This window comes from Vulpes lagopus, chromosome 7 (assembly GCF_018345385.1).
Source record: "Vulpes lagopus strain Blue_001 chromosome 7, ASM1834538v1, whole genome shotgun sequence".
In the NCBI taxonomy this organism is placed as follows: domain Eukaryota; kingdom Metazoa; phylum Chordata; class Mammalia; order Carnivora; family Canidae; genus Vulpes; species Vulpes lagopus.
The window spans coordinates 64116203-64141564 of record NC_054830.1 but is presented as its reverse complement, the minus strand read 5'-3'; the positions used below and the strand labels follow the sequence as shown (position 1 = coordinate 64141564).

General features: G+C 55.9%; 1 protein-coding gene across 1 annotated transcript in view; it reads right to left on the bottom strand.

Annotated features, from left to right (window-relative positions):
* WHRN (whirlin) overlaps positions 1 to 25362 on the bottom strand; it is an 82789-nt gene that overhangs the window by 13457 nt on the left and 43970 nt on the right. Inside the window, 4 exon segments of the mRNA XM_041761356.1 lie at positions 3936 to 4145; positions 4867 to 5079; positions 6290 to 6326; positions 7286 to 7488. Coding sequence (XP_041617290.1) covers positions 3936 to 4145; positions 4867 to 5079; positions 6290 to 6326; positions 7286 to 7488 — 663 coding nt within the window.

The following is a 25362-nucleotide window of genomic DNA, read 5'->3' as shown; positions in this document are numbered from 1 at the left end:
GGCTCCATCTGGGGCAACCGTCTGGGGCATCTGGGTCACGAGAGCCAGCCGCCTGCCACTCTGCCGGTCGGAACACTGGGGCAAAGGACATTTTCCTACGATGCGGGAGGTACGTGTTTAGAAGGCTGGAATGTCGGAAGATAATCCTGAGTGGCCAGGGCGTGCGGATCCATTTCAGTTTCTGCCCCACATTTCCCGGGCCCCGACTCACTTCCAGAGCCTGGGCTGGCACTTGGGCACACAGGCAGGAGAAAGGTGTGGTCCCCGCCTGGTCCCCGGTCCCTCCTATTTACCAGGGAAGACTAACTCAGAAGGAGGTTAGAGCCATGTGACAGGTGTTTGCACAGAGACAGGGAAGCAGGTGAGCTGCATGAGGGACAGGAGCTGCGTGATCACAAGAAAGAGATGCTGTGGGGTCTTGTCCATCTAGATTTGGGGGTTCAGCATCACTGCAAAGCTCACGGACACGTGTCGGTCCCGCAGACCAGTGCCCGGCACTCGGTGGGGAGTAGATAAATACTGAATCCCGACTCCGCCACTCACTAGCTGAGTGACCTGGACCAAGTGGCTTCCCTCTCTGACTTTGGCTTTCCTCTCTGAACAGTGGGAATCGTGGCTGTACCTGCCCCTCCCAGTTACTGGCAAGGTCAAAGAAGACACAATTGGAAAGTGTTATCACGAGGCCACAAAGAACTCTCGACAAATGCCAGCAGTGCTTATTATTAGGTAAGGCCCCAGTTGCATCAAGGAGGGCACGTGATGAAATGAGCACTGGGTGTTATACTACATGTTGGCAAATCAAATTTAAATTAAAACCAAAAACCAAAAACAATGGCCTCAGATATTAATGTGGGTCAGGCTCTGGGCTGGGCACTAGGGATTCATTGGTGACTCAGACACAGTAGCCGCTGTGGGCGGTGGGGAGGAGGGAGTAGCCAGCCAGGCTTGTCAACATTATTAGAATATGATGAGACAAGAGTCATGACAATGGGACGCTCAGGGGGCTGGAGGAGCCATAGGGAAGTCAGAGAATCAGGGAAGTCTTGGGGGAAGAGGTGACCTGTGAGCGCAGGGCTGATGCACACGCAGGGGACAGCCAGGCCATGGGAAGTGGGAAAGAGATCAGTCCAGACAGAGCTTATAGCCTATGGAGGGGCAAGAGGTCTCACAACGGCTCCACACCCCAGAAATTATCATCCTTATCTTACAGATCCTAAAACTGAGCTCAGAGAGGTAAGATCCCTTTCTGAGGTCACAGAGCAAGGAAGGGGCAGGGGCTGGGGTTTAAGCGGAGAGCGTTCCCACTCCAAAGCCTGAGGAAACCTCATGGGCTGGCCAACAGGAGGGACCGCGAGCACGAAGGAGGATCCCAGTTCCCACCAGGGCTCGGTGCAGACATAAGGGGGTGGCAGGAAGGGCCACGGCCCCCCTACCTCCACCCCACCTAAGGGAGCCCCCAGCCCCGCCCAGCAGGAAGGACGGTACCTCCATCAGGTCTATAAGCCACAGCAGCCGCTCCTGGGGAGGATGGGTGGGCAAAAGGCAAAAAGAAAAATACATCAAATAAATACCAGGGATGGGGTGGTGGGTGCAGCAGCCGCCCCCTCTGCCAAACATGCACGCATGCACACACCCAGAGAAAGGCACAATGAACACGATTCTCTAAAATCCCCTATCTCCCCTAGATGCCTGGGGCGGGGGGACAAAAAGGACGGATGAAGAGAAGGCCCCGTTGCCACAACTAGCACTCCTCCGTCGTAACTGCGTCCTCGCAGGAGACCAGGGGCCGCTGCGGCTCTGCAGAGATGGCAGCTGTGAATAGACGACGGCTATTCACCCGGGGGCCACCCTGGCACTGGCCAGCAGGCAAGGCTGGATCGTCACTCCCATTTGGGAGATGGAAAAACGGGAGGCCCAGAGAAGAGTGGGGACTTGTCCAAGGTCACACCTGCTAGTGGAAGGCAGAGCCTGAAGGGGGACTTTGCTCCGAAGATTGGACCAGAGAAAACCTGGACTTCACAGAGGCCCAAGCCCTGAGCCGGCAGTGAAGCCCTGAGTCTGAAGGATGAGGCCCCAGGCTGTACATGCAAGGGCACCTGAGGTACGAGAAGAGTGAGGGAGGGTAGCAGACCCTCAATCCAGTGCCTTCCAGAAGCTTCCAAATGTCTGCAAGGCCCTGGATGCAAATCCTCAAGGTGGTTTTCTGCAGTCAGGTCGGGGGTGGGGGTAGGGGGAGTGGGTAAGAGCAGAAGCTTCACCTGCCCTCGGGGTCTGGATGGCGTTTCTGGGATGCCGGTGCCAACAGGGAGGTTACTCCTCATTTAATCCTCCCAAAAGCTGTGCATAGCCGCATCCCTGTCCCAGTGCAAGTGGGGAAACTGAGGCACCAGGCAGTGAAGCACGGGGCGGAGACTGGGGGGGGGGCAGCACCTCTCAGGTTTGGGGGCGACCCCGGGGCTGGGCAAGGCCACGGCAGGCCAGTGCTGAGCTGGACATAACAGTCACCCTGACGGCCATCAGGGCCTCGGACGAAGACTTTGGGCCATTCTCCTCATGGGAAAACTGAGGCCCGGAGAAACCGGGGCTCAAACCCACATGTCCTGCCTCCCAGGGTAGAACACACCCCGTTCCCCCACTGGATCTCCCATCCCCGTTTCTAAAGGGACTAGCCCAGAATTACAGCCTGCAACCCCCCAGGTTTTAGAGCGGAGGCTCACGGCCCCCGAAGCCCCACAGGGATATTACCGAGGCCAATCTCAATGGAAATGGAGCTGGCCCCGGAGAGAACCGGCCCCTCGGGCCAGGGCCCTGCCCCCTGCATCCAGCTCATCACCTGGGTGCCCCATCGGAGCACGTGCACAGAGCCAAACACACAGCCAGCCCCGGGCGGCGGGGACCGCTTCTTCCCTGCCCCAGAAGCGTGATCTGCTCCTCCCGAGGCCTGGCACTGCCTCCACTGCAGCCACAGCCAGAGCCCTAGAGGAATGCCTGGCAGCTTGCCGGTCACCCCAGGACGGGACCAGGACTCAGAAGGGGAGGAGGGTGACTCAGAATGGTAGGGGTAGGAGACAGAGAGATAGAAGTTCCCCCAGAAACCCAGATCCCCAGAGCTAAAGAGGAACCAAAGCTCTGCTGGGATGGGCAGGCTGCAGAGGCTCCCCCGGGCTGTTCCCTGCCGGGCCCCTAACCGGGGTGCACCCCCGGGCTCTGCTCCTCCAGCAGGGTCACTGACTGCGTGTGCCCCAGGGCTCCGGAGACCCCACCGGTAAGATCTCCCAAGCCAGCATCTGGGAGCAGCAGGGCTTGAGAAATGCGGCTCCCCCCACCCCACCCCCCGCCCGCCCTTTCCACGGGGCAGTGGTGACAGGGATCTAAGGACAGCAGAGGAGAGCGTGAGCACGCGGGCTCTCCTGACCCCCAGGCCCGCGTGGCCTGAGAGCCTCTTCCCTTGCTCCTTCCTGGCAAAGGCCTCCTGGGGCTCATCTGCCTCTGAGCACCCTGGGGGCAGAACCCAGGAGGGACCCCAGGCTTTTCTGGGGAAGAGAGGCAGAGTGGGGTCCAGAGACAAGACGGTGCGTCTCAGGCGAGATGCCACCACGATGACCCCCAGGAAGGCCCTGCCACGGTTTCTGGTGGGATCCTCCCACGGGCCGTTACTGATTTTTCTGTCTGATCCCCCACGTTTTTCACCTCTGTCCCGAGCCTCCCCCTACGCACCGTGAGCCCACGCCTGCCTTGCTGGGCACGCATGGGGCCTCCAACAACGAGGAGGTTTTTCCAAGGGAAGAAGCTGCAGCTGGGAAAGGCAAGGGACAGAGCCGGGAAGGGGTGGCGCTGAGATGCGCACCTAGATCCGTCTCACTGCACAGCCGGCATCCTGAGGCCCCCCGGCCCCCGCGGGCCAGCACGCCAGGGACGGGGCGCGGGCAGCTCACCCTGGCCGAGCTGACGGTGGTGGAGGTGCCGTGGCTGCCTGTGGACGAGCCCGTGTCGCTGTAGGAGACCACGGAGTAGGTGTCCCCAGCCCCAGGGCCCGGGGGCTGGCGCGCCTTCATGGACTCGATCTCCCGTCTCAGCACCAGGTGGTCGAAGCGGTCCAGGTCTTGGGGGGAGATGGTGCCCCTCACTTCAGACAGGAGCGAGAACTGGGGATGGAGACCAGCAGGGCAGTCAGCCGGAGCTCCACCAGCAGGCGGGCCCATCCCCTGCTGCTCCCAACGACCGCGGGCAGACTTGGCCACCGGCTTCCCTCAAGCCTCCGTGGCTCCCCCTGCCCCGGGAGACGTCCACGCACGCTGTGGCCTGGATGCCGGGTCACCTCGTCCTCGCTGGCATCTTGGCACGCCCGCGTGGCTGCAGCCCCCTGAGCACACCAGGAAGCCCCGTCTCTCCCACCTGGAACGCCCTTCCCTACTTCTCTCCAAACCCCGTTTCCTCTGTTAAGCCTCCCCACACGCGACCACTCCCCGTGGGTTTAATCACTTCTTCCTTCATGCAGCCTCTGGAGCCCGGACCTCCTCTGGCAGCACGGCACGGTCCCCTGGGGGCTCGCGGCGGGCTCCCACCCACAGATGAGTGGAGTTAACCAGCCTAGGGCGGGGCCCCGGCCTTGCTTTTGAAGAGCAATCCAGAGGATTCTCAAGGTAGCTCAGCACTGACAGCCACCTCGTCGGGGCCCCGTCCCTGGGAGTCTGTGGGCTGGTTTCCCCAGGACAAGGAGCCCGCCTCGGTCACTAGCCTCCACCCAGGGCCATTTCCACCCGATTCTTTGAGTTCTCAGGAAAGGAGCAGGGGATGGAGGGAGGCAGGGGGTGCTGCAGAGCCCTTGAGAGCCTCCGCCTCGCCCGAGGAGGGCCTCGTCCTCACCTTGGCGTGGGTGTTGAACAGCTCAAACAGGGCCATGACCAGGGCCTCCACGGAGACGCTGCCGCCGCGGTACTCCTCCAGGTAGTAGGCCATGGTGGCGCGCTCCTGCGGGTTCAGCAAGTGCCTTGCCTGCTCCTCCAGCAGCACACGCGTCTGGTGGCCCAGGCTGCTCAGGGTCACCTGGGAGCCAGCCGGCCCCTTGCACAATCCCAGCTGAAAGACAGGTGACAGGGAGCCGGGGATTTGGAGCTGCTCCGGGTGGGGGTGGGGGTGGGGGTGGGGGTGGGGCCGAGCGGAGGGATGGGGGTGCCCCATGGCCTCGGCCTCCCCGGGACTCCTGCAGGAGAGGCTGGTTACAGGCCCCATCTCAGACGGGGCGGCTCGTGCGGTTGCAAAGCACTTTCACGTGTCATCTCATCAGATCCTGGCACCGTTCAGAGCGGAGCAATTTCAGTGTGTGGTTTCCAAGTCATTCCCCAGGCTTCGGTGTCCCCCTTGGTAAATCGGGGATAAGTCACCTCATTTCCGAGAAGAGCGCAGATGTGTGTCCACCCCCTTGCCCTCCCACCACCGCCTCTGGCATCACCTGGAGCCGTGGCCACGACGATGTGGGTGTCCCCTGTCATCCCCTCTGCCTCCCCCATCACCTACGCAGAGCTGCTGAAATGATCTTGTGAAAACATGACGCCCCTCGTCTCGCTCCCCTGCCTAAGCCCTTCTATGAAGTCCCAGCATTTCGGGCTAGAAGCCAAGCCTCTCAGGCGGCCCACAAAGCCCCGTGTGATCCAGGGACCCCGCGTGGGGTCACTCGGTTCCCACCCCGTGCTCGCTCACCGCACCCCCTCGTGCTCTCCTTGCCTCCACCAGGCGGCCCTTTGCCGCTGCGGGGCTCTGGCACACGCTGCGCCCCCCGACCAGACCACCCCTTCCCGCCCCTGCACCAGACTCTGGTGTGACTTCTAGTTGGCATTCAGGGCACAAGCCCAAGTTACGGCGTCACCGACCCCCACAGAGCCTTCGCCCTCCCGTCTGCCTCTCAGCCCACCTGAGTCAGATGTCCCACCTGCTACTCCCTCTCAAGCTCCCGGCACCTCGCCAGAGGCACCCAACGACTTCTGTGACTACAGAGACCCGTGTGCGCGGGTTTGATTTTCTGTGTCTAGGCGTCATCTCTGCGTGGGCAGGGATCTGATGGGTTCTGTTCAGTGCAATTATTCCCGGGGCCCGGGGTGGTGCCCAGACCTGATGGCGCTCAGCGACAGGCCGGGATTCGAGGATGGACGGACCATCGGCGGGCTGCCCGCTCCAAATGAGGGCAAGCACGCGAGTGGCTCTGCACACCCGGCCAGGCCCGGCCCCCACCCTCACCCCCCACGGGGACCGTGATGAAGCGGAGGATGGCCGCAGGTGGAGAGTGCCCTACCTTGCTTGTTCCTTCCGTGGGAAGATCCCCAGGGAACCTATGGAGAAAGACAGATGTGTTGAGCTGCATGACCGAGTGGTTCCACAGGCGTGAGCAAGGGAGGGGCGCATGTCGAGGGCACCCTGGCCCCACTCGCTGGGGCACCTCAAGGGACTGGGAACCCCTGGGCAGCGGTGCCACTTCTGGCCTCCCCATCAGCCACGTGGGCAGCGCGTCTAAAACCACGCCCAGGTGGGCTCCTGACTCGTTTTGACCCCACAGGCCCAGGTAGGCAACAGGACAGGAGACAGCAGCCATGGCCTCAGGCCAAACTTAGGGAGGGGGAAGACCGGGGTGGGGGGGGCAAACTGGAGACCCAGAGATCAGCTCACAGGTGCAGCTCAGCTCCAGCCCAATTTCATAAAAAAACATGCGCCCAAGCCGCCAGAATGCCTAATTTTAAAAGCAGCCAGAAATCCGCTGTTTGTTTTTCCCCATGGGAAACCTGATGGCCTCTTAAATGTTGGTAGCTGATTAAAAAATTTATGATGTTGTGCTGGCGAAAGGGGAGGGAAGCAGGAGGGAAGGAGGGAAGAGGGAGCGCGATGCTCTGGCTGTCACTGGCCTGGGCGGCCCCCAGCGGCTCTGAGACTCCTGATGGAAATCCAAAGGGGACATCTGGCACCATCAGCAATGACAGTCACTTTCTGACTCCCAGACCCCTTTCCTCGGGTAACTCGCCGGGTCTTCATCCCCAGGGCTGGATGGGGGCAGGGGTCAGGAGCCCTTTCCACAGGAAGCAGCTAAGGGCCCCAAATGACGTCAAGATAAAGAATGCGGGAGCTGGATTATGCACGTCAGCTCTCCACGGAAACAGGCCTGGGAGGAGAAGGGACGTGCCCTGGGTCATGCAGAGGACCCTGGTATGGGGACCCTGGGCTCTCAGAATCGTCACAGGTCAGGGTGTGGTGAAGGGACGGCAGGGGGCTTCACAAGGAGCGAGGGGCGCAGCCGGACCCTGCCGTGTTTGCGGTGGTGTCCTCGATCCGGGAACTGGCGATCCACTTGGTCTCGTCCACCGTGGTGCGGGCATGGGGCAGCCTCCCCACGTCCTTCACCGTCAGGATGAGGTGCTGGGAGGACTTGAGCAGCCTGACCGCCTCGTCATGCAGGATGTTGAGAAAGCTCCGCCCGTTCACCTCCAGGATCTGGTCCCCAACCTGCCAGGACCATCAAGGGACACAGTAACCCGGGCTGCTTGGAGGACACTGGCTCAGGCCAGGGGCGTCCGAGTCCCGACCCCAGCCTGCCGAGGAGGTCACGGGGGCCCCGAGAGGTTACAGGGGGGCGCCTGCGGGTCACGCAGCAAGTCAGTGGCAGAGCCAACCTCCCCATCCTGAGCCTGAGCCCACGCTGCTGTCATTACAAAGGGCCACCTCCCTCCCCTCAAGGGGTGAGTCCACAGCCGGCTTCTCAAGAGGCCCCTTATCCAGACGACGACAGCCCCGCGAGAGGCCTGGTTAGGCCGGGCAGGGCAGGGCGAGGGACGGGGAGGCCCCCTTCCGTGATCTCCCTTCTACGCTTCCACGGGGTTGAGAGGTTTACACCTCAAGCGCGCACGTATTTCCTTAAAACACAAACAACATTTTAATTTACTCAAGAAAGAAGGAGTAAGTGAGAAAACGAGCCTCCCATTAAAGCAATAACATATCGCTTGGATTCTTACGAGGAGGCAGTTTTATTTTGTAATGTGAACTCCCCCCCACCTTTTTTTTTAGCGGAAGGATTCAAAAAAATAAAAGGGGGAAGGGTGTAGCCTTCCCATACACAGGAACCCATCACCGAATCCCAGGGGTCTGGAGGGCAGGATGCCCGACCCGGGGCAGCTTCTCTTCCTCGCTCTTCCTGGAGGGGGCACTGCTGCCCGGGCGGCTCCCCACCGCGGCCTTGAAGGGCAGCCCCACAAGGCCCGGGGTCCTGCCTGCTTTGCCCTCCCCCAGCCCCCCTGCCCTGCTCACAGCTCCGGGTCAGGCCCCAGGGGCCAGGAGAGCACTGTGGTCAGGGCTTAAGGTTCTAAGGGACATCACAGCCGGGGTCGAATCCCGACTCTGCTACTTCCGTGCCATGTGAGCTCAAGTGGATCCCCCACAGGCTTCTGTGCCTCAGTTTCCTCGGGTGTAAAAATGGGGTGCCAGCCCAGGACTGTCCTGCAAATGTCTCCAGCCACCAGCATGTTTCCCAGGGCTCCCGGCCATACCTGCGGGTCTGAGTCTTTCCGCACCACCCGTGAGCACCCGGGCTGCCGAGAGCTTAGGCGGCCCCAGCTGGCCTCCGAAGACCAGACCCAACCCCTGCTTCTGCGCCTGGCACACAGCAAGTGCTCAATAAGTGCTTACGCAGGATGGATTTTGCCCCTTCCCACCCTGTCTCGGCGGCCCCAGCTGGGCCTGCCTCCCGTCGGCCTGCCCCGGCGGAGCAGCAGAGCAGAGGACCACTACGCACCAGGCCCTGCTGAGCGTGGAGGGCACCTCCCGCCAGGGCCCCGGCACCCCCGCCCGTGCCCCACGGCCCCACCTCTGCCCTCGGCCCCTGGCCCTTTGCCCGACCTTGGCCCCCTCCACCCCCCCCCTGCACTCTGCCCTCTGCCCGGCCTTGGCCCCCTTCTGCCACCCCCCCACCCCCCTGCCCTCTGCCTGGCCCCCTCCGCCACCCGCTGCCCCGACAGCTCCGGCTGCAGCCTGCCCGCACCTCCCGTCCGCTCAAGGGCTCTGTTTCCTCCAGTATCTCTCCCAAGAGCTTCAGCTTTGTTAAGGGAATCGGTCGTAATCTCCCCTACACGCTCTATTCCCGTCCCAGCAGTTTAACTAAAGGGACTAGCCTCTGAGAGCCCACACACGTCAGGACACCCTTTCGTGCACGAGCTTCTCCCGCCGGGTCCCCAGGGGAAGACAGCTCAACTCTGCGAGCACCCACCCGGCCCTCCAGGGAGGCCTGGGGTGGGGGGGTCCATCGCAAATACCGCACAGGCCAGATATAGGCTAAAAGAAGCATCCGTTACCCGGGCACATTTAGAAGGGCATCCTGTATTTCGATGCGCTAAATCTGACGACCCTGGGGTGTGGTGTCAGTAACCATAGGGGAGCAATCGGGGAGGGGGGGGCCCTGATTGCACACGGTGGTTCCAAACTCCAGTTACTCTCCCTGGCCCCGAGCCCGGCACCTGTCACCTGTCACCTGTGCAGCCCCGTGATTTCCCAGCACACCGCTTACTGCCACCCCATCCTCTGCATTCACATCCCCGAAATCACCAGGCCGCGGTGCTGGTCCTATTTCCCTTTCTGCCTGCTGAATAAATACACCTCTGCCAGATCCGGGCAGGCGGCGTGGGGTTCGTGTGCAGCCCGCCGGGGGAGCGGGCGTGGAACAGGAGTCACACTTGGGAAACCCCAACTGAATGGGGGTACGGGAGCCCATCTTCTCTCAATCTCCTTCCAATTTTCTTCTTTTCCAAGCAGCATCGGTTTTAAAACCCCAGTTCCAGACAGGGTCAGCTTCGGGTCCCCACGCAGCCGCCCACGGCATCGGAGTTGGTGTGAGATGCTCCCGCGTCTCCGTGTCCGGTCCTTGGTCACGCTCTGCACCTGCTGGAGGGCTTCCTGGGTCCGACAGCGCCGTCAGCACAGGGGCCGGCTGGCTCACTGTCACCGCGAGTCCACAAGCCACTTGAAACAAATCCGGGGTCTCCCCGGCCGCTCAGAGCCCAGTGCAGGCTGTGGGGTGTGGGGTCTCGTCCCCACGGTGCAGCAGAAAGAAGCCCCTGCTTCCGCGGCCGCCGGACAACCGTGAAACAGGAGGGGGCGGCCCTGCACTGCTCCTGAGCACACCCTGAGGCTCGGTGTCCTCTCTGTGGAGTGGGCTCGATACCACCGGCAAGGCCCGGGAGGCCAGAGAATCCAAGGGGCCCGCCGGCCCACGAGAGGCTGTTCATTCGCTCCCCTTCCAAATGGAGGGTCAAGCGACTTGCTCAAGGTCACACGGGATGGGAGAAAAGAGCCAGGACCCGAGCCCAGCTGTTTGCACATTCTTGGCACCGCTGCCACTTATTCCCGGTGGTCCGGGCTGGCGGGGGGCATTCACGGTGAAGGGCAGGGAGGCCCCCATCCTCCCCACCTGCCCCCCTGCCCCTTTGCCTTGGCCTGTTGGAGATGGCATGTTTCAAGGCCTTGATCGGGCTCCTTCCCCGCCAGGACTGGGTGCCCTGTGTTCATTCAGGGCAGCGTTCCTTCCTCTGGGCCCCCGGCGCCAGCCCGGAGTTAGAGGCAACAAGCAGGGAGGCTGAGATGCTGTCCTGGTCAGGGTGGTCCAAAGTCTCCTGCAGATGGGGAGACTGAGGCCCGGACCGCACAGGCATGTGCCTAGGGCCACAGCGAGGCCACGGGGAAGCCCAGACTGAGGCTAACTGAGCAAGAAGACACCCACGCCACCCAGAGCTCCTCAGGACACGACCCCCCGGAGAAAGGGGAGACAGATGCGGTGTGATCGAGTGTCTGACAGCGCTCAGCTTGCACACGGGATGCCGATGGGGAAGACACGGGAGGATAAACGAATAAAGGTGGCTTCATTTTATTTGTCACCACGGGCATCCTGTTTATCACCAGGGACGGGGTGGGGAGGAGGCGGTGCCAGGGGATGGACCATGGGAATGACCTTTATTTTAAGGCAGAGGAGAGACTCCTCCATCATCCACAGCTCATCAGGTGACAGGCTCAGATCTGGGACACTCCGCGGAGGGCACAGAGACCTGGCCAACCACCAGGAAGCAGGAATTCACTCCCTCTGGGTCCGAGGCCAGCAGAGGAGCACAGAGGAGGAGGCCCTGCAAGCGGCACAGGGCGCTCGGCAGGCGTGGGACTGACCCACCTCGACTGCTGGTCCCCTCTTACTCCCTGAGAGACCCAGGGAAAACAAGTTCACCGTTCTAGGCATCTCTTCCCTCAAAACAGGAATGAGACACCAAGTGCTCTGGAATGACACAGAGTAAGTGGCAGGGCATGTGAGGCACAGGAGTCGGCCTGCCCGGTCTAATCCCACCTGCGTGACCCTGGGTAACCCCCCTCTCTGTGCCTCAGTTACCTTCCCGGGAAAATGCGGGTAGCGTCAGTGCCTACCCTCATGGGTTCCAGGACTAAGGGAGTTGATAGATTCCGCTGGAGCCCGAGCACCTAGAACAGCACCTGGCACGTAGTAGGTGCTCAGTGAATATGTACTGCACGGGTGCACAGAACACAGTAAAATAGTGTCTAGCATCCAGTAAGTGCTCAATTAATGTTAGATGTGCATTTTTTTTAAAAGATCTTATTTATTTATTCATGAGAGACCCAGAGAGAGAGAGAGGCAGAGACACAGGCAGAGGGAGAAGCAGGCTCCACGCAGGAAGCCCAACGCGGGACTCGATCCCGGGAGCCCAGGATCACACCCCGGGCCGAAGGCAGATGCTCAACCACTGAGCCCCCCAGGAGTCCCGTTAGCTGCATTTTTGAGAAGCTGTGCTGACAGGGTCCCTGAAGAGACCTGTCCTCCGAGACATTCAAAATCATGCCCTATCTTTTCACCTGCCTCCCCGCTGAGCCCTGCCTTCAGCTTCCTCTGAATCATGTTCTGACCACATCTATGAGGTACATACGGTTACCCCCATTTTACAGATGGGGAGACTGAGGCCAGGACATAAAGTGACCAGGGCTGGGATGCGGCCTTCGTTCTCCCAGCCGGCAAAGCTTGCCTGCTGCTCGCACCAGGCACAATTCCTTTAAGGAGCTTAAACTCCTTAAACTTTAAGGTTGAACTCCTTAAACCAGCCGATCCTTCTGTCTTCCACCCCTCAGCCCCCCGCTCCGTGTCATGCACACAGTCGGTGCTCTATTCCTGCCTGAAGGGAACTGAGAACGAAGGAGCCAAAAGAACCCGTGGCGTGGCGGGATGACAGTAAGGCCTGAGCTCCCTCCCCAGGGAGAGTCAGGAGAGAAACCTGCAGGCAGCTCGGTGGGAGGCGGGCGTCCATCCCCTCCGCACGCTCCCCAGTGCCAGCCGCTGGGCGAGGGCCCCGACGGAAGCGCTCTCGGGCCCTTCCTCGCCACCTCCCCAAGCCTTTACCGAAATGGCTTTTGCAGCTTCAGCGGAGGACCAGAGGAGGACCCCGCTGACTGTAGCATCACCACAATGACAATTTCCAGTTCTATGAAAGGGTTTTATTACAATTATGAATCTTTAATAGTCTTCCATGTCAGGTATGAAACTTTAATGGGCTTTTGTGGGGGTTTTTGGGGGTACAAGTGAGCAATGCAGTTTTAATGAGACAACACTAGTTTTTCCCAACAGTTCAGAAGTCAGTAAACCTTGTCCATGTCTTAGAAAAAAAAAAAAAAAAGGATCAAGATAAATGCTAAGATAAGAAGGCTCCTGGAGAGGCTGGGGGCACAGGCTGGGCTGGGGTGAGCTCTTCACGCAAGCCCCTGGTCTAGCGCAGGGCCCCATGAGAAACGCCACGGACGGACCTGGCAAAGCCTGTGCATGCTGACCTCTGGTAGGAACCCCCGCTTCCTTCTGGTTCCTTCTACTTCTTCTTCTTCTTCTTCTTTTTTTTTTTTTTTTGATTTTATTTATTTTAGAGAGAGAGAACGGGGGGAGGAACAGAAGGAGAGGGAGAGAGAATCTCATGCAGACTGAGCACTGAACGCTGAGTGCAGAACCCGACGTGAGGCTCGATCCCAGGATGCTGAGATCGCAACCCAAGCAGAAACCAAGAGTCGGACACTTAACCGACCGAGCCACCCAGGCGCCCCTGGTTCCTTCTGTTGACACGAGCTCAGCGGCTGGCAGTGCTTGTCACTCTCTTCAGCGTGTGGGCCAGCCCTCAAGTAGGGCTCTAACGCCCACATCACCAACGGGGAAACGGAGGCCAGCAAGGGGAAACGACTTGCCCAAGGCCCTACACTCTGCATCAAAGCCGGAGCCAGGGCGGAGAAGCCACCCGGGAGTTCTTTCGTCCAAGGAAACGTATCAGAGCAATTAGAGAGGTCGGATCCAGGGGGAGTAACAGGTATCCGTGCCAGCGAGGGCCTCTCCAGGCCAGCTACCTCCCGCAGCGGAGCTCTACGCTTACGCAGCACCGCACGACGCACGGATGCAACATCCGGTTTCACAGATGAGGGTGACAAGGCTCGGAGAGGTGAAGTCACTTGTCCAAGGACACCCAGCATGCAACCTAGCCCGGCTGCTATTCTGAGCCCCAGACTTAACATTTGTCCACTCAACGTTTCCACTCAGATGACTCACGGGCACTTGCGACCAGCGCCGTCCAAAAGAACTGCCTGCGATCATGCAAATATTCTCCATCTGTACTGTCTGATACGGTAGCCACTGTTACTTAAGTTTAGATTAATTGAATTTACATAAAATTAAAAGATGCATTCCTCTGGTCACACTAGCTCCACGTCCGTGGCTGCCATACTGAGCGGGGCAGCTGCGCACGCTGGTGCAGACCTCCTCCAGGGCTCCCGTCCCAGGGCTCGAGCCCCAGACCTCCGAACCTACCAGGCCCATCACCCTCCCCTCCAAAAACAGTCTCTACTCCACTCACTCCCCTCCATCGCTCCTCATGCCCCGGGGTCCTGGCCTGGACCGCTGTCTCGGCTGCTAACCGGCCTCCCTGCTCCCACCCTCAGCATCCTCTCTGATGGGTGGTGGTGGTGGCCTGTGCCGGCGTGACCGGGCTCACAGACGCCCACGAAGCTGGGGAACCCTTAATTCTGGGTGTGTCTGTGAGGGTGTCAGGAAGACATCAGTGTCTGGATCGGGAGGCTGAGGCATGAAGGCTGCCCGCAGCAATGGGGGCAGCGGCATCCCATCCCCTTGGGGCCTGAGAAAAACAAGAACGTGGAGCAAGGGGGAATCCAGTGGCTCTGCTGAGGCGGAGGTAGCTACTTCTCCCGTCCCTGGAGCACCAGGTGGTGCTGCTGCTCTCAGGCCTCAGGCCTCCGACCGAGGCCTACATCACCGGCCTCCGGAGTGGGGCCTTCAGACTCGGACTTCCATAATCGGCTCCTCTGCTTCAGGCCTTTGGACTTAGACTGAATCGTACCACCAGGTCTCCTGGGTCTCCAGCTTGCAGATGGCAGACGGGAGGACTTCTCTGTTCTAGAATCACGTGGGTCAGCTCCTGTGATACACTTCATCTCTACCTCCCTCCCTCACTACCTGCCTCTCTCTCTCTCTCTCTCTCTCCTATTGGTTCTATTTAATTTATCTGGAGAACCCTAATATATCTCCCTATGTAGCAGAGGAATCAATTTAAAGATTTTATTTATTTATTTGACAGAGAGAGAGAGAGAGAGAGAGAGAGAGAGTGAGCGCACGCGTATACAAGCAGGGGGAGCAGCAGAGGGAGAGGGAGAAGCAGGCTCCGTACTGAGCAGGGAGCCTGATGTAGGGCTCGATCCCAGCACCCTGGGACCATGACCTCAGCCAAAGGCAGATGCTTTAACCAACTCAGCCACCACCCAGGTGGCCCCCAACGGATCAATTTGAACTGCAAACCTGATCTTGTCAAACTTTCCTTAAAACTCCCCACTGACTTCTAAGCTCCTTTACCTAGCCTGGGAGGGGTCTTACCTTGCTCACACTTCCATCCACCCATCTCACACTTCTCTCCCTCAGCATTTTCTGCTCCATTCACCCCTGTTATCTCTCAGTTCTACAACCAGAAGGAGCCTCTGGTCACCTCAGGGCCTTTGCATATGCTGTTTCTCTGCCCCAAAGGTTTCTCCCTCTGTTCCTTATGTAGGTGACTCCTATTCGACCTTCAGATCTCAGCTCAATTGATGCTTCCTCCAAGAGGCCTTCTTTGACCACCCCCTCCAAGGCAGGGATAGCTGGTCCCCACCCAGAGCGCCAGGCAGCCTGCCCCCACAGCTCTTACTGTGCCTTGAGGTCATGCTGAGCTGTAAGCACTGAGTTCAGGCCAGTGTGCTGCATCTGCCTTGTAGGGCCTGTGAGGGGCATCCAGCAAGTGCCTGACAGACTCAGTGAGCAAGTGAGCACACAGTTCGGTGTTCACCACGAACATATACACGAGCAAGCCAGCCCTCTTGCCCCTTTCTGTTTCTGCAGACAGGCAGGAGACATTTTCCATTTCTGGAAAGGTTGAGTTTGACAAGGCCAGGGCACATAGGGAGCTGGGTGCTTGCGGCCCGGCCCTGTACACTGCAGCAGGGAAAGAACGTCGCATTTTTTTCTTTTCCAATCAGGTGAAAGCCAAAGGGATAAAAACACAAATCATAGCTTGGTTTCGGCTACAATTACATTCTGGAAAATGGTGCACACTTACTCAGTCCCTCATTTTGGAAGCCAGAACACGGGCTGAGGACTTGAGAAGAGATGTCACAGGCCCAAGGCCTCCCAGGGCCCAGCCCTATCTATCCCCTGCTTCGGGCCGCTCCGCAGACCTGCAAGAATCTGAGCTTTCAAGTTCAAGCCCACAGCTTTCACACGCACGAGCTACTGACCAGCTGGAAGATGTGATGACAGGGCAAGCCCCGTTTATAGTAGCAAGAGAAGAGAGGCAATACTTAAAAATAAATATAACAAGAAGCGTGCAGCACCGAGGTGATGAAAACCTGAAAACACTCAAAATGAACCCACAGAGAGAAACAACTTCCCCTGTTCCTGGAAAGGATTCCACATCCTTAGGATGGCAGTTGGCGCTCAGCTGAAAACCGAACATTATCCTGATGAAGACACCAACAAGTTAGATAAGCTGACATAAAAGTCCATGCGAAACAATAAACCTGCACACGCAGGAATCTTCGGTGGATGTAACTAAGCATGAAAAGGCTATGCACTGTACGCCCCGACTCTAGGACATTCTGGAAAAAGCAAACTATGGAGACCGAATAAAGATCAGAGTTGCCAAGGGTCCAGAGAAGGAGGGAGGGATGATAAGGGAAGCCCGGGGGATCTTCTGGGCGGCGGAACTCTTGTGATGGTGGATGTGTGACATCACACATTTGTTAAAACCCACACAATGTGTACAACGCCAAGAGCGAACCCTAAAGTAAACTAGGAATTTAAGTAGCAATGACAACAGTCATAGTGCATCAATATTGGCTCAGCATCGTAAGAACACTGAAGATGTTAAAAGTAGGGGGATTGGTTATGGGAAGGGTCGGGGTGGTGGTGGTGAGGCATACGGGAACTCCGCACTTGCTGCACGGTCTTACTGTTAATCTGAAATTGCTCTAAAGATGAATCAATTAATTCCTTTTACAGTAAAAAAAAAAAAAAATCAAAATGAAAAAAATGGCTATGAAAATCCTGATACAGAATAGTTACGAGAAGACGTGCCAGAAACTAAAATCTGCTCTAAGCCTCTATAATTCAGATGGTGAAGCACAGACTCACAGGTAGACAAATAGGAGAACAGGCCAGAAAGAGGCCCATGGACACATGGGGATGGATTTTACGATAAAAGCGACGTTGCAAATCTCTGTGGCAAAGCTCAAGTACACGGATAACTACATCCCCATTGGAAAAGGGATAAAACTGGATCAATATTTCATATCCTACACAGGAGTAAATGCCAAACACATCTAAAGGGGAAAATGTACATAGGGATATTTAAAAAAAATGGGTACAATCCTCTACATCGTGGGGGCTTACGGAAAAGTTCTCTAAAGAGAACTCAGATTTAACAAAAAGAAGGGATTAATAATTAAACAAAATGATGATTAAAAAAACCTTTCATACTGGGGAGAAAAAAAAAACATCAAAAGCAAAGTCAAAAGAAAATGACAACCAGGGAGAAAAAAAAGCATTTGTAATATAGATCACCGATAAGGGCTAATTAATCCTAAAGTATAAATAATTCTTAAATTTTAGGGGGAAAAAAAATCCAAAGTTCTGATCCCAAAAGGATAGCGAAACACATGGACAAATTACAAAAAGATATTTTAAATGGTCTTTAGTCCTGTGGAAAAGAGATGTTGGACGTCACTTATAAAGAAAACGTCACTTATAAGGAAAGATAAGCTACACCAGGATTCCATCTCTCGCCTATTGGACTGGAAACCCTTAAAACCTGACGGCACCTGTCGGGGGAGCAGTGGGGAAGCAGGCGGGCACGCTCCTGCGTGCTGGTGGGGATGCAGGTAAAGCAACTGGGCACCAGTCCACAAACTATGTATGTATTTACCATCTGACCCAGAAATCCCACTTCTGGAAATTCACCCTGCAGATACACTTGCAAACCTAAGAAAAGACACGTGTGCAGTTATTTTTGGAGCATTGTTTGTCATTGTAAAATACGGAAAACAGCCCAAGTGCTGGTACAGAGGTGAGTGGCTGACTGAGGCCCTGCTGCAGCCTCCTAGGTGAAGTGGGGAGGGGGGGGAAGAGGGGATGCTACACAGCTGTGGAAAAGGATGATGCAGATTTCTGAGCACTGACATGCCAGGATACTCAACTTTGAAAAACTTCAGTGCCAAAGAATCTCTGCAGCATCCTACCGTTCGGATAAGAAAGAGGAACGTATGTGGGTACCTGCCTATTTCTGCACAAAGGAACAGCAGCAGTGGAGTCCCACAGACTCCAGGGAGTAGGCGGGAATGGGCAGGAGGGAAGACACGAGAGCAGTGATACCCTGAGCACAACTCTTTGTGTATAGTTTTGATGTTTCAGTTACTCAAAGAGTAAAATTAAATTACTAAAGATGGGGGCAGGGCCCCTGGGTGGCTCAGTCGGTTAAGCATCTGCCTTCAGCCTAGGCCATGATCCCGGGGTCCTGGAATTGAGTCCCACATCGGGTTCCCTGCTCCGTGGGAGCCTGCTTCTCCTTCTCCCTGTGCCTGCAGCTCCCCCTGCTTGTGTTCTCTCTCTGTCAAATAAATAAATAAAAATCTTATAAAAATAAAGAAAGATGGGGGAAACGCCAGTGAGTGCCAGTGGGAATAAATGAACCTGTTTTAAAGGGATAACAGGACCAAGAAGAAGAAATGATCCAAGCATCACAGTTCTTTGCCTATTAACCCCTCAGTTTAGAGACAAAAGGAGCTGCAAAAAATAGCAGAAACTCGACCTGCTAGGTTTGCTCTGCACAGCAGTACGCAGGGGGCAATTCTACTTTTTGTGACTTGGAAGACTGGGCAAATGAGTAAAACGCCGAACCATCTGGACGAGAACCAAGTACCTGCGAAGGACCAGCACTGTGCTCGATGTCAGGAACGCGGTATGCACAGTACTCATTTCCTATAACAAATTACAGGTGAAAAAATTACCACCAACTGTGTGGATGAAAAGAACACGAATTTATGACCCGACAGTTCTAGAGAAGTCCGACATGGGGGCTAGGATCAAGACGTCGGCAGGGCTGCATTCCTCCCTGGGTGCTCCAGGGCACAGCCCATTTCCTAGCCTTTTCCAGCATCAAGAGGCCACCCCTGTTCCTTGGCTGGTGGCCCCATTCCTCCACCTCCAGAGCCAGCCTCTGCCAGCCGAGTCCTTCTCCCACGGCCATCTCTCTGGCTCTCTCTTCTGACTTCCTCTCTGACTTTTCAGATTCCTTGTGATCCCCCTGGGCCCACCTGGATAGCCCCAGGATCACTTCCCCATCTACCTGCAGGTCAGCTAATGAGCAATCTTAATTCCCCTTTGTCACATCACCCAACCTAGTCACAGGCTCCGGGTAGATTAGGCCATAGACAACCTTGGGGGGCCCTTTATCCTGCTACTACAAGGGTGGTGCTCAGCACAAGGGAGGCACTCAGCCAGACAGCGGAACACTAAAAGGCTTCTACTACCCCATCTGGGCGAGGAAGGGTTCCTCACAGGGCGTCTGGCACTTTGCCGGCTGGAGGCACCTTGGTTCGAACTTGCGAAGAAATATTTGCCAAAAATGGCGCAAGAACCTCTGCAGCTTTACGTCTGGGAATTAACCCCCAAGAAAGTCATCGTGGCTACGCAAAACAAACAAATTACCAACAATAATGATAATAATTCGGACTCCCTCCTAAACGCCTGGGAATTTATCAAACACCACGTGATATATCTATAAAGTGGGAGTGTGACACCATAAAGATATTTTTAATTCCACTGTAAGATATTTTTAATTTTTTCCAATGAAACTTTTTAAAAATTATAAAACCAATATGAACAGGGAGGGATGCCTGGGTGGTTCAGTGGTTGAGCCTCTGCCTTTGGCTCAGGGTGTGATTCTGGGGTCCTGGGATCAAGTCCCACATCGGGTTCCCCACGGGGAGCCTGCTTCTCCCTCTGCCTGTGTCTCTGCCTCTCTCTCTGTGTCTCTCATGAATAAATAAATAAAATCTAAAAAAACAAAAAAAAAAAACAAAAAAAAACAATATAAACATAGTGGAAATAGTCAAACAGTAAAAAAAAATAAATAAATATAAAAACTGTACAAATCATGCTCCCTAAAGCTCCCTACCCTTAAAACCCCATCTCAGGCCCTCAGATTGAGACTAAAAAGTCATCACCAGTGACAGTCTCCTGGGCAATCTCGCAGGCCCTCTCTCCAGCTATGTAACTAGGGACCGACGAATGTGTTTCTCTTTTTCTAAAAAAAAAAAAACAAAACCAAAAATGAGATCCTGTAAACACCACTGTGTACTTTCTTTTTCCGCAAAGGTCTTCCTGAAACAGAAGAATCTGAACGGTCCACGGTCACAAAGGGTGGGGAAAAGCAAATCATCTGATCCCAGCTCTGCTGAACTACCTCCGGGCCTGTGAGCAGAGCGCTCCGCAAGGGCAGACACCAAACTCGTGGCAGTGGTTTTTCCACGAGGGCACGATTTGCTACACCTTCTCCGGTGAACGTGCTTTACTTCTGAGTCCAGGTGTTAAGATATTTTTTTTTAATAGTTTTTTTTTTTAATTTTTTATTTATTTATGATAGTCATACACACACACACAGAGAGAGAGAGAGAGAGAGAGAGGCAGAGGGAGAAGCAGGCTCCATGCACCGGGAGCCCGATGTGGGATTCGATCCCGGGTCTCCAGGATTGCGCCCTGGGCCAAAGGCAGGCACCAAACCGCTGCGCCACCCAGGGATCCCCAGGTGTTAAGATATTATCTTAACACTGCCACCTCTTGGGGCCTTCAGTTGTATTAAAGGGGCAGGGAAGGAACATGCCAAACTCTTCACAGAAGTTGCCACTGAAGGTGGCCCAGCTGGCTCAGTGGTTTAGTGCTGCCTTCAGCCCAGGGCCTGATCCTGGAGACCCGAGATCGAGTCCTGCATCGGGCTCCCTGCATGGAGTCTGCTTCTCCCTCTGCCTGTCTCTGCGTCTCTGTCTTTCTCTCTCTGTCTCTTATAATAAATAAATAAAATATTAAAAAAAAAAAAGAAGTTGGTTGCCACTGAGTCGTGAAGTCCAGGCTATTTTATTATTATTATTTTTTTTTCCCAAAACACTTTAAATGTACAGCGATGTTGCGTGTCAGTTACATCTCAATAAAAATGTTTTCTCAAAAAAAAAAAAAGTGTTTTCTCGGGGCGCCTGGGTGGCTCAGTCGTTAAGTGTCTGCCTTAGGCTCAAGTCGTGACTCCGAGGTCCTGGAATCGAGTCCCACATCAGGCTCCCCACAAGGCGCCTGCTTCTCCCTCTGCCTGTGTCTCTGCCTCTATCTCCTCTCTCTCTCTGGGTCTTTCATGAATAAGTAAATAAAATCTTTAATTAAAAAAAAATGAAAGGTGTTTTCCCTTCTGCTTGGGAGATGACAAAGAAAATGTGCTCTAAAGGCCAAATGCTAAGGTTTTCTGCTAATTAGAGAAGTTTCCAAGCGGTAAAACCTATGCTAAGGTTTTCTGCTAATTAGAGAAGTTTCCAAGGGGTAAAACCTACGCTAAGGTTTTCTGCTAATTAGAGAAGGTTCCAAGGGGTAAAAACCTGGTCGCATTATTTGACTAGACCGTATTCAGAAAAAAACTGATAAAAATATCAGTCCTTGATATTCTGGAAGTCGTTCTCACGTTAGGTATGAGACAGGCAATCTTAATTTCAAGCTCTTTATTCACTTTCTGTGCTTTCAGGATTGTACGTGAAGACCACGCTGGTGAGGGAAGAAACAAAAACAGTCCTAAGAAGAAACGTAAAAATTCTCAGGCCGGGAGGGAAGGGGGTGGGGCGGGCCTGATAGAACATCTCCCATCCTCCTTGTTTGGGGGTCTGGGAAAGAATGGGCTGGGCCCTTGGCCAACCTGCCGTGCCGCCGCTGGGGAAGAATCTTCTTTATATCACCCAGTCCAACCCCTGACTCTTAGTAATTTGAGATAAATCACTCCCGTTCCCCCACTGAGCTCAGCGGCCTGTTGGCACAGATAGGCTTGGAGGCGGTTTAAGCTTTTCTGGAAAAATCCTCAGAGGTTTCTCTCATTTGTTGCTCCTTTTAAAACCCTATTTCAATTGGAAACAACTAAACAGCTGACTTCAAGGGAATTATATTAGGTGAATTATTAATTAGGTGAATTATATTTATTTATATATATTTATATATTTATTATATAGATTAATATATATTATATATTTATATATTTATATATTTATAATATATTATAATTAGGTGAATTATAATTCAGCCACAGGATGGAGTAGTATCACGCGGCTGTTACAAACTGCGCTTCTGGGAAGTTCCTAATCGCGTGGGGGAGACGCAAGTGAAAAACACAGGATGCACCGTGGTGCACGGCGTGTGCTCTCGGTCGCGTAGGAGCGTACAGAGATAGGGACGCAAGAAGCTGCGTCGAGGTGCAAACAGACGGAGACAACCCGGGCGTCACCGGCTAGCGCGCGGATAGACAGACAGACGTGCCACGGGCGCGCATCGAATATTCTTCAGCTGTAAAAAGGCATTTACTGGTATGGGCTATGCCATTATGCTAAGCGAGCCAGACAAAAGGCCACATCTTTATGATTCATTGAGATGAAATGTCCCAGATAGGCAAATCTACAGTCAGAAATGGAGAATGACTGCTTAATGGGTATAGGATTTTTTTCTTTTAAGATTTTATTTATTTACTTGAGAGAGAAGAGCAAGAAAGAGCAAGCACGTGCAGTGGGGAAGGGCAGAGGGAGCGGGAGAAGCAGGGAGCCCAACGTGGGACTCGGTCCCGGGCCCCGGAGATCCCCACCTGAGCCAAAGGGCAGACGTCTAACCACCCCACCTGAGCCACCCAGGCAACTCTGAATTTTCTTTTTTTCTCGAGGGGGGGATGATGGAAATGCTCTGTAATTAGACAGTGGTGATCGTTGTGCAACCTCGTGAATACACTAAAACCCACTGCTTTGTACACTTTAAAAGGGGTGGATTTTATGGTATGTGAATTATATTTAAAGAACTAAAAGATGCCAGTAAAGGCTGTCTTTAGGAGGTAGGACATCTGGTCCCACTTTCTGCATCTGTTTGCGCGCGTGTTATGTATTGAATCTATTACTCCAGTAGCTGGGAGGGGGGAAAAAAGACAACTAAAAGCAAAACAAACAACACAAAACCCAGCAAAGTTTCCCAAACGATTTGGAGGCAAGAGCCCCAGCAAAAGCCCCACCCGGGTCTGGGGACACCCAACTCCCCAAAAGCTCACGCCTTCTCTCTGCCTTACAGCAAACAACTCCTTGACTTTGGATTTAGCACACTCACCTCTAGGTTTGTCTAGCCACCTGCTGAGGTCGGCGAAAAGCTTTGGAGCCTGACCCCCTGGTGCCCCAGCCCCCGCCCCTCCCCTGTCACCTCGTCCCTGTCCCCCGCACACCTGCGCCCTCAGCAGCCCCCCAGCCCAGGTCTCTGTGCCTTGGCCCTCCTGGAAGATCCCTTCCTTCACCCGTCTGCCTCGCCTAATCTCCCACCGTCTACACCCTGGCCATACCGCACACTGCAGGGGCAGGAAGCGTGGGCCTTGGGGTTTCTGCTCGCGTGTCAGGTGCCCGCACACGCCCCCGGCGAGTCAGCGCTGACCCAGCGGATGCCCAGTGGGGCCCCGCTGGAGTGCAAGTGTCCTCTCTGCAGCCAGGACCGCTCCTCCTGCCCTGGACTGACGGCCCCCTCCCCGGGCCCCAGCGCATGGGAGGGTGGTGCGGGGGTAACTACAAGGACCCTGAGTCAGCCTGCCTGGGTTCGAGTCCCAGCTCCACCACGTCCTGGCTGTGTGACCTTGGGCAGGTCTCTGAACCTCTCTGAGCCTCACATCTGGGAGCAAGGGTAGGAACCCTTCTTGTAAGGTTGCCTTGAGGGTGAGAGGAGCTCACACATGCAAGGTGCCCGGGGCGGTGCGCGGGACGTGTTCTTCTAGTGCTGGGCTAGCATCAGTGTTAACAGTGCGGGAGCTGGTTTGCTATTTACCCTTCCTTCTTCCTCACCGGCCTGTCACAGCTTGAGAGTGGTGCTGTGCATCCCTGCACTCCGTGTGCTGGCCGTCCACGCCTCCTAGACGTGCAGCACCTCAGTCTCCACCCCAAATCTGCTGAGGCGGACTGCAGTCCCCCCCCCCCATGGCCACAGCGATATCCACGTCCCATGTCCTCTCTCAGAACCTTGCCCCTCCCTGTCAGGATGTTGGTGTGGACGGCACCCCCAAAAGCTATGCCCAGACCTTAACCCCTATACCTGTGAACGCGTCACCTGATTTGGAAACAGGGTCTCTGCAGGTGCGATTAAGGATCTCAAGGTGAGATATTCTCGGGTCTGGGGTGGGCCTCCAATCCAATGACGGGGACCCTCAGAAGGGGAAGCAGAGGAACAGCAGAGACACAGAGACACCGGCAGGAAGAGCACATGACATGCAGATTTGGGGGCCAGGGGGCATGCAGCACAATCCAAGGTGGCCAGGACCTCCACCCCCCGCCCCCCCGCCTCCAAGGCTGCAAGGGAGGGGTCTCCCCAGAGGCTTGGGATGCGGCACAACTCTGCTGCTGACACACCTCGCCTGGTGACTTCTGGCCTCCAGAACTGCGAGAGAACAAACTTAGATCATTTTAAGGCACAACGTGCCTCAGAAACCCCCGGAGGTCAGGGGTAGCCTGGCCCCGCGAACCTGCAGGCCCCGTGCCCGTGAACAGCACAGCCCACGACGGCTGCCTGGTGCCTCCTGAGGCTTGGGGTATAAAAAGAACACAGCTCGACCTGCCTCTGTCCCGGGACCTTGGCCCTAGACACCCCATCGAAGCCACCTTGCTCAGAGGAACCCCGAGTTCACCCTGTGGAAGGATGGCCCGGGGAGGCCCTCGCAGGGAAGGACGGGGACCCCAGCCAGAAGCCAGACACGAAAGGCAAAGAGCCTCCTGAGGGCTCTGGTGCCCAGACCGGGAGCATCCTGGCTGTGGGGCACCTGAGATGCTGGGGGGCGGAGGTGGGCTGCCCTGCTGCGCCCTGGCCGCCTCCTGGCCCTCGGTGACCCGAGCAGAACCGCGTGTGATGCGTGCCTCCAGGTTGCGAGGTTGTGCAGACGTGATAACCTCAGCCCTTGACAGAGACCCTGGTGATTCGTGTGCTTGGTCAGGTGCCCGAGGCACCGCCCGGCCTGGTTACTGACCTTCCACCTGTGCCCTACGCCACGGCTGCCCTTAGCAAACGGGGGAGCATGCTGACCTCAGATCCAGCAAACACTCTCAAGGCACGGGCAGTGATCTTGGCAGGGCACGTGGGAAGCCGGAGGGGCCACTGACGAGCCTCCCTTGCCAGTCAGCTGCCACTCAGCCACTCCAGGCTGGCTGACTGTCTCCCGCACTCAGCTACTTGGAAATGAGGGATCAGGAGACCTGCAGCCAGCCCTGGGGCCACCTCCCTCTGGTGGGCAGCATACTTCGGGGTTGGGGCAAGTGGTGGGGAGCTGGACACTTGAATCCTGTGACCAGGGCAAGTCGCAGCTGGGCTGCTGCCCTGATAGGCCTCCTTGCAGAAACGAAGTGTTTCTCTTTCTGCCAGTAGCCTCCCTGGGAGCAATTATGGCCCTAGAGGGGGCCCCTTTAAAAACCAGGCAGCCTGAACGTTTGCAATGTATTAACCACCCATGCGGAGGCCAGGTCACAAACCCA